Raw genomic sequence first — 12,602 nt, forward strand, 5'->3', positions numbered from 1 at the left:
CGGGCTCCCTGCTCGGCAGGAGGCCTGCTTCTCCCTCTCCCACTCCCCCTGCTTGTGTTCCCTCTCTCGCTGTGTCTCTCTGTCAAATAAATAAATAAAATCTTTAAAAAACAAAACAACTGAATTTGTACTGAAGTACATTTTGAGGTTAAAAAGTGCAACACACATATTACCTTTATTAAACATTCTTATGGGGGGAACTTGTAAGTTACAAGGAGAGTTTTGAATGGCACCCAGGTCCATTGCCTCCCGTGTAACTCATCTTGTAATGGTGCCCATACCTTACAATGAGAGAAGGTGACGGTGTATTGGGCGTCCCTGGACTGAGGCGAAGGCACCTCGGGGTCCACCACCGGGGCCGCCACCGTAGATTCACACTGGTCCCAGAATGTGTATTGACAGAAGACAAAATTTGAGAGGTTTAAGGGCAGCCCAGTTGCCTCTTTAATTTTTACCTAAAGAGATTAAAAGAAAAAAAATGCAATGTAATTCTGATAGAAAAAACATTAACCTACGCATGCTTACTTCCAAAACTTCTATTTTAAGAGTCAGCGTTGAAATACGTAAATCAGTTATCCGTTTGACATGTGAAAACATCTGGCACATGAAGGGTTCCACTTATAATCAGTCTGTACCAGGACCACCACTGCAGCACGCGAGCCTGGCAACAAACATACACATCCTCTCAAATTTTCCTAGTGGCTGAGCTTCCGACACAGAAGCAACCTTTACTAGAAAAGCACGATTCCTTGAACAATGTATACTTCCTGCCGCCAAAAGCACGTGGGCTTTTTAAAATTTCATCAACTGGCATCAGAAAGTGTGCTCTACTTCTGGAAAAAGTACTGCCCGCCATGGTATTTGTGGTCAGAAAGCTTATCGTTTACTACGCTCTACAAAAAACTCCCAAGATCTTCTGTCGAACTGCTCTGGCTGAACACGGTGGTTTATCGGCGCCCGCCCACCCTGTCCTCTCACCCGGCATGTCAGTTTCCTGACCCGGTGAACGACCTCCCCGCTGTTGTCCACGACTTCAAGGCTCCCGCCTTCGCTGGAGTTCTCCGAGGAGTCATCCTCCACCACGCGCTCCGGGACAGCCCCTGTCACTCGCATCACTTCCACGTGGAGACGCCCAGCAACCTGCGGCAGGGACCAAAGGCCTGTGGGTTACAGGCATCGTGTGCACAAGCCTGACCTGAGATGGAGAGCACGCCGCCAGGGCCCCGGGCTGCTACTGGGTATGCTCCGGCGATGGGAAACTCACGTCTTCCACAGTCAGTCCTTCCATCACCTGCCCCTGCAATCACCCTGCCTGACTTGGAGCCAAACCTGCCTCTCTGCCACTTGCCTTCTGGAGTCATCTTCCTTCTCATCCTTCTTTACCGGCAGCCCATGAACAGAGTAAAGGCAGCTCTCGTATTCTACCTGGAGTGGTTTATTTTCCACTTCATATGTATTCCTTCATTTAGTCTGCTGACCAAACACCTGCCTCATGGGACTACCGAGACAAATAGTAGAGCTACGTGCAGGTTGTGATGGGTTAAACTGATCCAGGAATCAGCCCAGTGCCAGGAACTGCACGAAACATTGCATTTACAACAGTAAACCAAAAGACACGGTCACCAGGCTCCTGGAGAGTCTACTCTCTTGGGAGCAGAGAATGGGTATGTGACTCACACTCGGGCTGGGAGCAGGGTGGAGGCAGGCTCCACGGCGGAAGGAGACCCATCCCAGGAGGAACGGCAAACACAAGGACAAAGTTATAAGGAAACAGTTCCTTTAAAGCTGTTCCCCCCTCCACAAAAGGCTTAACATGTCAACATCCTGGTGGTCCTCTGGACAGGAGTTAGGTTAGCAGTGCCCCTCTTCCAGCTGGGTGCCCAGAACTGAACTGAAGGACAAGAATTATCCCGCACTTGGCACCCTCAGAGCGCTATAACTGGCCAAGTTATCTTTCATAACATGGGTTAAGGTTGCAGTGGCTGGAGCTGTGAAGGTGACACGTCCTGGCAGTGTTGCTGTTGTCTTAAATAGTAAGGCCCATTTTTAAAGGGAGTCAGACCCAACTGCCATTGGCAGCAGAGACTTGAGAAATTCGTCAATGGTCTTGGACGAGTGAGACCGATATGGAGGAATCAGAGGAGGGGGAATGACAGAAATCAGTTTGAAGACAATAGTTCTCAAGGTTTTTTTCAATGGTCTTTGAGAATTAATACATTTTTAATATAATTTCAGAGGGATGAATGGAACACTTAAAGCCCAGCCCAGACCCTGGCTTAAGAACTGAGTCACTGGATTCCTTTGCCACAGGAGCTGTGCCCATTTTTCACATGGGAAAAAGCAATTCCAGCCCACTGGGCTTCTAGAGCAGAATGTCCCCAGGGGGGCTGCCACACGCAGAATGTGAGCTGTGCACGTACACGCCACAGCTGGGAACCTGGGCTCTGCTTCCTGGTTCACTCTGGGCAGAATGGCATCCTGCTCACAGCCTGCCTCAAGGATCACAAGAGATAACTAAGTATTTCAAGTCTGCACGTTATGGAAGGGCAAGCTACAGAATAACGATGTTACTAAATTTAAAATAAAAACATCAGTTGATGAAATGGATAAAAATCAAACAGTTTGAACTTGAGTATTTTCTAAAATGTCTTAGGCCTACATAATAAGGTCAATACTTATAAGTAACTGAAATGTGAAGTATTTTGTTTTCTTTTGTTTTTTAAAAGGGGTTAAGCTTGTTTTCCTTGAATACTTTAGATTTCAAAATAATGCTACCAAGTTGTATCTTGTGAAGACCGCACAGGGGCCGGGAAGGAATTTTGAGTATATTACAAACATAAGAGATTAAAGGGAGATAAATAGGCGGATAGAGCTGAATCTGGTTTCCAAAAGATTTCTAATTTGATTAAAACAAAGAAAAAAACTCATGAACCATAAATAAACATGTTATAATAATCTTATATGGTTTTAATCTTATAATCTTAAAAAACCCTGATTTAATTTTGATAGTTTCTATTGATACGAGCGAAGAAAGTGATCCTGACTATTCACCCTAGTTTCCTGATATACCTCAAGAGAATAACTTACATTGGATTCACACAGACAGATAAACACCCTTTAACTGTTTCCTTCAAGGATAGCTTGTCCTTACCTCCCCCTGCTGGCTGATGATAGGAACTGCATACTGAAGTTTCACGTCATAGAAGAGACACTCCAAGAACACATTAGCGACGCCAATTAGGTTGTGATTCTCTTGGGCTTCATAGAAAGGGTCACCTCGTTTTCCACAGAGACGCTTTGCCTAATGAGGGGGGCGTGGGGGAGGCGAGTAGGAAACAAAACACCAACTTGGATAATATTATTTAAAACTAGCACTTAAAAAATGTTTCTTGAAAAAGAAAGCATTTATCCAAAGAAATTTAAAAAGTAGTAGTACAATCATGTCGCAAAAATAAAACAAAAGTAGCACATGGGAGGGACTCGACAGCTGGGGGACTACATGATGTCTGCGGGGAGAGCTCTTCCTTAGTTACTGCCTCTCTTCCCTATCACACCCCCCATGCAGCCCTTTTCACTGCATTCCCTGTGCTTTGCCTCATTTCTTTCACCGAGGTTTCTTTTCCATTACTAGTATCCAAAAAGATGGATTGTGCTTTCTAAAATTATTTGTAATCTCCCCAGCCACGATCACAGCTGGGGGAGCATGAACACATGCTAACGAATACGAAATCCATGCTGGCTCCATCCATGTGGATTTGTCACAACACTGACCAAACAGCACAGATTCGCTTTGTTCTATTTCATTTCACTTGAAATGTAGCAAAAACTCCTGCCAACTAAGAATATGTCACGTGTTCTCTTCATTCAGTTCCTGTCCATGTGGGGATCGCATGTTCTATGACTGATTCAACTTAGCACCCCTTCCAAGGTCACTTCTACGTTACTTTTCTAATATCAATGTCCAAAGTACGACCGCAGATAGTCACCACCACGCGTGTGTGTGTTCTGACGGTGATGATCACTTACATTCTGCGCTTTCAACATGGTCAAATCTCCTTGACATTTATCTCTTTTACCTCAGGAATTTTTTCCTTCCATTCTTGATAAAGGTCTCTCATATCAATTAATTTATTCTCCAGCTTCTCAATGGTCCAAACTTGGGTGCCCTTTCCTTTCCTCCTCACTTGAATAGCTGGCTCACTCACGATGGCTCCTCTCTGCAGAGTGAAGGAAAACAAAAACACACAACAAACCAAATGAGCCTTGTTATGGCTTTTTGGATGGTTAAATAAATATGTTATTGTCAAGTAGCAAGTTTGAAAAAGACTCAGTAATGTATACAGACAGAAGATGAAATTCTACCACCTAAGGAACATTCTGGCTTATTTTCAACTAAGATGCAAAAAGATTAATGAAATCTTCTGTGTACACCCATGCACATGCTTTTTACTTTTATCATAAGCAGAACCAAACAAAACTGTGAATCTCCTATCCTGATCCTCTCTCCACAGTTTTTATATTACGGTCATCTTCTTGTGTTGTTAAATATTCCTCACAGACATGATTTTTTTCTTTTAAAAAAGATTTTATTTATTTATTTGAGAGAAAGAGGGAAAGAAAGAGAGCATGAGCAGGGGGCAGAGGGAGGAGCAGGCAGCCGGACGCAGAGGCTCGATCCCAGGACCCTGGGATCATGACCTGAGCCAAAGGCAGACGCTTAACGACTGAGCCACCCAGGCGCCCCTCATAGATGTGATTTTTAATGGCAACAGAGAAATCTATTATTTGTATATACCACTCATCTGACAAATTATTATATTGTTCAACATCACGGCTATTTCAAATTTTTGCTACTATAAAGGCCATTATGATAAGCATCCTTCTACAAAAAGCACGTGATCTTTATGAACACTTCTATGACCGTGGACTTAAGATAAATTTCTCAAAGAACTGCTTGGTCAAAGAACTAAAATACAGAAAGATTAATGAAATACTCCCTGACTCATTTCTAGTTTGCTTGCTGGAGGCAAACAAACGGATGAAAAATTATTTTCTTTTGAGGCTTCTTCTTAAAGGAAAAAAAAAAATCCTTCAAGTTGAAATGATGGTAAACTTCCCAGTGACTGCAAAAAGTTGTTCTGTGTACAAAAAAAGTCTTATACAAGTCTTCCTTTCCTGTAGAATCCACTCTTAAAAATGGTACTATAACAAAACATATACTTCTCATTCCAGAAAGGATCATTCATAGGAAAGAGAAAAGCAAGAGGAATTACTTATATATATTTCTAATTTTAACATATCTGAGGGCACATATACTCTGGGGGGGGGTCTACAGAGGAAATCTTTTTTTTTATTTTTAATTTTTACTGTTGAAGCCTAGTTGGCAAACAATGTTATATTAATATGGAGGAAGTCTTTTTTTTTTTTTTTAAAGATTTTTATTTATGGGCGCCTGGGTGGCTCAGATGGTTGAGCGTCTGCCTTCGGCTCAGGTCATGATCCCAGGGTCCTGGGATCGAGTCCCGCATCGGGCTCCCTGCTCCTTGGGAGCCTGCTTCTCCCTCTGCCTCTCTCTCTCTCTCTCTCTGTCTCTCATGAATAAATAAATAAAATCTTTAAAAAAAAAAAAAAAAAAAAAAAAAAAGATTTTTATTTATTTATTTGACAGAGAGGGACACAGCGAGAGAGGGAACACAAGCAGGGGGAGTGGGAGAGGGAGAAGCAGGCTTCCCGCGGAGCAGGGAGCCCGATGTGGGGCTCGATCCCAGGACCCTGGGATCATGACCTGAGCCGAAGGCAGATGCTTAATGACTGAGCCACCGAGGCGCCCCTCTTTTTTTTAAAGATTTTATTTATTTATTTGACAGAGAGCATAAGCAGGGGGAGCAGGAGAGGGAGACGGAGAAGCAGACTCCCCCCTGAGCAGGGAGCCGGATGAGGGGCTCGATCCCAGGACCCCAGGATTATGACCTGAGCCGAAGGCAGACGTTTAACCGACTGAGCCACCCAGGTGCCCCAATATAGAGGAAGTCTTAAAAAGAATAAATACACTGGCTCACATCAAGATCTCCTCATGGATGTTCTTTTGGACGTCAGGTGTGTATTCTATCTTACAGTACATTAAGTTGTGCATTTTGCTCTCATTTTCTTTAAAAACACTCTTACCTTCCTATTGGCGCTGAGGTTTGCGGCAGGGATCTGCAGAGTCACTTGGTAGTCAGTGAGCTTGCTCATTTCCTCAGCTAAGAAGTTCGCCTCCCTTACCAAGGTGTTAGCTTTCACGAGCTGCTCGCGCAGCTTTGCCAGGCTTTGACGGAAGAGCTCATCCCTGCGGGGTAGCAAAAAAGGAAATGAGAACATCTGAAAGAAAAGGAAACTGTAATCCTGGTTCTAAGTGAGTCATAGTATTAGAAAGTGGTAGAAAACTCCTTTCAGGAGATAATTTTCAACTGTTTTTGTCCAAAAAAAAAAAAAAGTGTTTTTTTGTTTTTTGTTTTGTTTTGTTTTTTTAATGTTTCCTTCCTCCCACAAGGGTACTGTGGGCTCCCTATTGGTCACCACTGATGAGGAGCAAAATAGGTGAAGAGACTTAACTAAAAACCGTATTTTAAATCCTCTAACATTTGAAAACTGCTAGATTTTGATATGTTGCTGCCAAAAAACCAATCAAGGAATTCCGGAGGGAAAAGAACTGATTATGATTTGTGTGCTTCTGGGGCTGGGGGGAAGGGGAGAGGAATCTGGGGTCCATAAGGAGAAAGCGTTTCACACGATTTCTTCAGCTGGTAAAAGGCGAGAAGCGGGGGTTTTCTGTGGCAGCAGGAATTCAACTTTTCAACTCCACACAATAGCGCTTTGTGGTGAGACCTTCCCTAATGTTCTGATGCTGAATACAGGTCAAAACCCTTACCTGCTCTCCCAGCCCCACGTGCTCTGTCTCAGTAGCATTTGTCCTAGTTAGACTCTCATTTATTTGTATAATTATCTGAGCTTCAGGCACACTGGGGCAAGAACCAGGTCTTTTTTGGTCTGTCATTACAGCTAGTTCCTGGACAAGTGCGTGGGATACCCCCAAACTACCCAGTGAGTGAAAGGAATGGTACTTTTGGGTTCTACCTGTGAGTCTGGACTCAGAGGTAACCCAGACTAACAGACTGCTTATCTAGCCTCATGTAGCTTCTCTCTTCTACCATTTACACACCTGCCCTTACTTCGTGGGACAATGAGGAGCTTGGAACACCCAATCTCTACTCCTTTCTCATCACCTTAGAAGTGATACAGGAGGCCGACTGCAAGATGTTAATATAAAGTTAACCTAAACCATATGACACATGCATCCCATCTGCCTGGGTTTTCTAAGTGGTATTACCATCTTTTTTTCAGTTACCCAAACTTGACTTCTCCTGGCCAGCTCCGTCTTTTCTCTTTTCCACAACATCCAGAAAAAAAGCCTTCTTGATTCTCCCTTTGAAATATCTCCTAAATCTCCTCTCTCTCTATTGTTTTCATAGCCCCTGGTTCCTGGCTCCCATCCCTGCCCCCCATAACCTCACAGCCCCCCCCCACTCTTCCCCTTCCCTCCCAGTCACATAAACCCCTGCCTGTCTCAGGTCAGTCCTCAGTTCAAAGCCTCCTCTGCGCCCTACAGAACAGCTTTGGACTTAGCTTTCCATCCTCCTCTGTAAGTCACCTTTTAGACCAAACAAAACAGCTCTCATGTAATCCCCTAAACACACCTTCCTCTTCTCCATGGCTTCCCATTTGTTTGTGCCAACCTGCCCGTTCAAAATGCCTCCCACGTCCTGTCCGCCCGTCCAGTCGCCACCCTTCAAACTCGCTTGAAATCCTTCCTTCTCCATGAACTTGCTGCAGAAAGCTCCAGAGAACGGGGTCCCACCCTGCGGTAACCACCACAGCTCCTCCGGCACTCCCTGCCCAGGCACCCACCTGTTTATCACAGATCCCCTGCCCCTGGAAGTTATTCTTCAGCTCAGGGATCAATGACAAAGGGATAATTATGCAATTGCAACACTTCCTATTGTTGGATGAAACTGTTTTTTTAATTTACTATTAGGATGTACTTTTCACATATTTGTATCTTGCTCTACACTCCATTATAAGTGTCCAGAAAGAAGAATCAGCATCTCTGGTTTTCTTTGTAATTCTCACTAGCTCTTAAATATACTTGATTTTCAGCCCCTCAACATTTACGTAGGTATGAGTCCCTCAGTATTTCACAAGCCATCCACATTTATTTAGGTCAGAGTCCCAGCTTCTAATATAACAATCCATCGTTAATGACATCTTAATTTTATCCAGTGACTCTGGTGAAATCGATACTGTAACCATTCTCCTCTCCTTGGATGACGTCCCCAAAGTATCATCCTTGCTACTCTCCTTATTTTTAAGAACTTGAGCCTCAAAGAAAATCAATTTGGACTCAAGTGGGGAAAAAAAATTTTAACACCTGACTGAAAAACACTATCATTAAAAACAATCCACTTTTTCTGTTGCATCTTTTTTGTCTTTTACCATCTTCAGGACACAGAGAAGTAATTAGGGAGACTGAACAGAAAGGCATCAGTGGGTCCAATCACAATTACTTTCAAGCCCGCTGTCGCTGAGAAGGAAGCCACCAGCTCGCAGTAAAGGCAGAGAAGGCAGCTCTTCAGAAAAAGCACCATCTGGTAACCTTTGCCTCTTTTACCCAGGCACATTAAAAGAGAATGTGTTACAAGTAGGATAAATCTTCACACTTCAGTATCCAGACAGATGAGTGGGCAACTCCTGGGGAAAATGCCACTGACTCTTTTCTCTGAACTTAGAACAATCAAGTGCATTATCGTGGCAAGCCTGGTGTGCAGGGCTGGGCTCCTTTTCTCCCTCTGCTCCTCTTAGGGGTCATTTTCCCTGGATGTGGCTCTAGTTTAAGTGTCTCACTGCTCATGAGAGATGCAGTGTGGCTGCAAGAATCAGAGACTGATCCTGGCGTCAGACGGCCATGGCTTTGATCTCACTGCCCCAACATGCCAGCTAAGGGACTCTAGGAGGCAGCTTGTCAGTTTGCATCCAAAGTCTTAATATTTTCCCTACACTTTGACCTGGCAATTCTACTTCTAGGACTCTGTAATAAGAAGCTAAATAATGGGGTGCCTGGGTGCCTCTGGGTGCCTCAGTCATTAAGCGTCTGCCTTGTGCTCAGGTCATGATCCTGGGGTCGTGGGATCGAGTCCCCCATCGGGCTCCTTGCTCAGTGGGGAGCCTGCTTCTCCCTCTCCTTCCTGCCCATGATCTCTCTCGCTGTCTCTGTCTCTCTCAAATAAATAAATAAACTCTTTAAAAAAAAGAAGATAAATAATGATGTTCACAGTAATTTGTGCACATGGTTGTTCTTTGCAGCATTATTTACGAAAGCAAAAATTTTAGTAAGAACTAAATATCCAACAATGTGAAACTAATTCAAAAATTATTCTGTGTCATACAAAGGAATTCGGCCTCTAATATAATATAGTATTGGTTGTTTAAAACAATGAAAATGTTCACAAATAAGTGTTAAGTGCAAAAAGAATATTGCAAAATATATGTGTGAATGTTTATACTAAAAAAAATGATTTTAGGGGAATCATTCAACCCCTCGCAGCCTGTTTGCTCATGTGTGAAATGGGGTACAAATGACCAAACAGAGCGGCAGTTGTGAAGATGAGATGAATATATGTAAAGCACTTGGTGCCTGGACCATGCTCTGTAAACACCAAATGCTACTTTTGTGACTGCTCTTAGTAAAGGGACTACAGGCAGATCTGGGTTCACACGCTGGCCTTCTCACCGGCCAGGCGGGTGACTGAGGACACGTAAAGTGAGCACGCTATCTACGGGACGGACAGAACCGCCCCTCTGGCACAGTCTGCGGGACTGTTAGGTCAGCACCGCGCCTAGACTGCAGTAAGAACACGACAGAATCCACAAGTGACGTACTCTCCTCACGGCCGATGCTTCTCCCACCGGCACCTCAGTTGAGATAAATATTTAAAAGCCATAAATTCGGAAAATTCACATTTAGTAGATCTCTTAATGTTACAGTTGTATTTAGAGAGAATCCAAAGTAAGAGAAATTTAAAGATGAGGAATGCTTTGATGCTACAGGAGCATTCCAACTTTCTTTCAGTACCTCCCGGTGGTGCTGTCACATGGTGCCATTTTTACTGAAGGGTAAGGGGGCGAGGGGTGGTCTTTAACAACTAACATTGCAGTAAACATCCTGCGGGTGGACAGTATCTCTCAAAGGAAGAGGCAACTGCTAACGACCCAGATCTGGGACGAAGATTTCCTTCCTTGCTAGGCTGATGCCCCTGGTGACCCTGGGTTCCCCAGGCCCCGTTCTTACCTCTCCTCTGCCCACTGGGTCACCTTCTGCTGAGCTGTCTGGCCGCTGTAGGCCAGGCGGTCGGGGCCGCTGCTCGGGGGCCGCCGCTCCGGGGACAGCTGCTGACGGAGCTGCTCCAGCTCCCGCTCATACATGAGCCGCTGCTCCTCGAGGGCACTCCTCTTCTCCTCCAGGTACTGTTTCTCCAGCACCTGAACCACGTTTTGCACTGGGTCTGGGGAGCCAAGAGACAAGGCAAGGTGACTTCGGTGCTGGGCACGACAGGGCAGCCAGCCGGTGCTTCTTCCAGCAAGAATCATCTCCCTGCTCAGAATCTAGCCTTTCCAGATGCCTTCTCTGAGCGGCCGAGGGGCCCCTCCAGATGAGATCCTCCCAACGGCCTTTTTGCTAACATTTCAGATAACTGCCTTACATGTAAACATTCCCCACATCTACTGTGCTTCAATTTGATGAGCTCATCCTCCTGTTTAGATGGATCAGTAATTCACTACAAGAAGACGCTAGAGGGGATGTGCTTCTACCCATTGAGAAAAAACTTCATGAAATCGAAGACAGCTTCAAAGACAGAGCCACACAGATTTCATTTTTATGGTAGTCAATTTCTATGCCCATTTAGCATCAGTTTTAGTATATGGTGAAGGGTTTATATTTCTGATTTCAACCACCTATCTCATTACTCCTGAATTTCTATCATGGGGAGGAAACTTCTAGATCACAGCATATGCTTGAAAATATTGAGTGTATGGTCTGGCAATTTCTCAGGTGCTGATATCCAGGAGGGCAATTCACATGCAAAAAGAAAAGAAAAGCAGAAAAAAGGAGGAAGGAGGAATTCACTTGTAAAAACAAAAGGCTGTTTTTGACTTAATGCTTTTGCAGACCAAGAGATCAGCAACATACATGTGGTGAACAAGTATAGAAATACGTTGTTCGAAGGGGCCATGGCCATGGCCAGCAGTGGTTGTGGTGTAGGTAGCGGTCACTGGCTGAGGCTGGACATTAGCTTGGCAATGACCACTGATCTGGATGCTGTGGAGAAAGGAGGTACTGACTATATGTCCAAAGGAGAAAGTTACCGGCATCTCTAAGTGAGTAGACTGCAGGGAAACAATATGTCAGACTATCTGGATGGCAAATAAGAAAACCACCATCCCAGTATTTCCTCCTGGAAGCACATGAGATGGGGAGGACATGCATTCATATTCTCAGACTGGCCTGCAACTCACACCTTTGCCTGTGATTCAAATAGTGCTATCTGTGTTGTTCCCACAGACTGACTCTCAGTTTAATTTCCAGGACAGAGTGGGAAATGAAGACAAGACGAATTTTTCTATCATCCAATGATGGTTCCTGACTGACCTTTCCAGAAGACCCTACTGATCAATTTGTGGATTAACCATGTAAATTATACTTATCTTCTATGTAAGCAATAAGAGAAAGAGACAGTATGTTAGCTTAAAAAATAAGGTTAAATTATACAAAACAAAAAGTAGAAAGCAATTTAAGAAATCACCAGAGATCTACACAGAGTACAGGTGAGTTGTTTTAATAAAAAATGACAACCACATGGCAATAAGAATTCTACTAGCTACTGACCACCACTCAGGTAGAAGCACTGCACCCTTTCCATGCATCATCTCATGAAAGCCTTGCACCATACCTGAGGGTGGATATATTCCCATTTTAAGGATGCTGACCTAAGATCACAGAGCTAGTAAGCAACAGAGCCGGGTTCTGAACTCAGATCAGAGCTAACCATCTGAGGTTGGACATCAATTCACTAATAAACTGATACAGTATTCTTATCTCCAATGTTTTGCTCAGAATTAGTACTCTGTTAAAGAGTAGATATTTGAAAAAAATACTGTTCTTTGCAGATATAAAATTCTAAAACTCAGCATTTTTCCAAAGCAGAAATAGTTTTCTTCACAGAGTCCTGACAGGGAGTCCCTAAAATATACCACCTGAAAATCTGATGGAAAATGAACTAAAAGTTACCAAGCTCTTAAACAAAGACAGACCATGGAGAGGGAAGAGCTTTTCGTACATAAGACATCTATATACTCTAAAGAATTAGAACTTCTGATCTTGCCCTGTAAATTTATGAAAAAATATATGAATAATATGATGAAGGAGTCTGAAGAAATTTTAAATGTAAGGGCTAGAGAAGAAAAGTTGTCTCAGAATTACTTTAAAAGTGCATTTCTCAAACAATACG

At 43.7% G+C, this 12,602-nt stretch overlaps 1 protein-coding gene across 7 annotated transcripts in view; it reads right to left on the minus strand.

Moving 5' to 3' along the window:
• KIF13A (kinesin family member 13A) overlaps positions 1–12,602 on the minus strand; it is a 204,652-nt gene that overhangs the window by 36,714 nt on the left and 155,336 nt on the right. For all 7 annotated transcript variants that reach the window (XM_027601410.2, XM_027601408.2, XM_027601412.2 and 4 more), the window contains exons 17-22: positions 10,385–10,598; positions 6,166–6,328; positions 4,077–4,217; positions 3,152–3,301; positions 979–1,140; positions 282–455 (exon numbers count right to left, since the gene is read on the minus strand). In XM_027601410.2, coding sequence (XP_027457211.1) covers positions 282–455; positions 979–1,140; positions 3,152–3,301; positions 4,077–4,217; positions 6,166–6,328; positions 10,385–10,598 — 1,004 coding nt within the window. The remainder of the gene's footprint in view (positions 1–281; positions 456–978; positions 1,141–3,151; positions 3,302–4,076; positions 4,218–6,165; positions 6,329–10,384; positions 10,599–12,602) is intronic.

This window comes from Zalophus californianus, chromosome 7 (assembly GCF_009762305.2).
Source record: "Zalophus californianus isolate mZalCal1 chromosome 7, mZalCal1.pri.v2, whole genome shotgun sequence".
Classification (NCBI taxonomy): Eukaryota; Metazoa; Chordata; class Mammalia; order Carnivora; family Otariidae; genus Zalophus; species Zalophus californianus.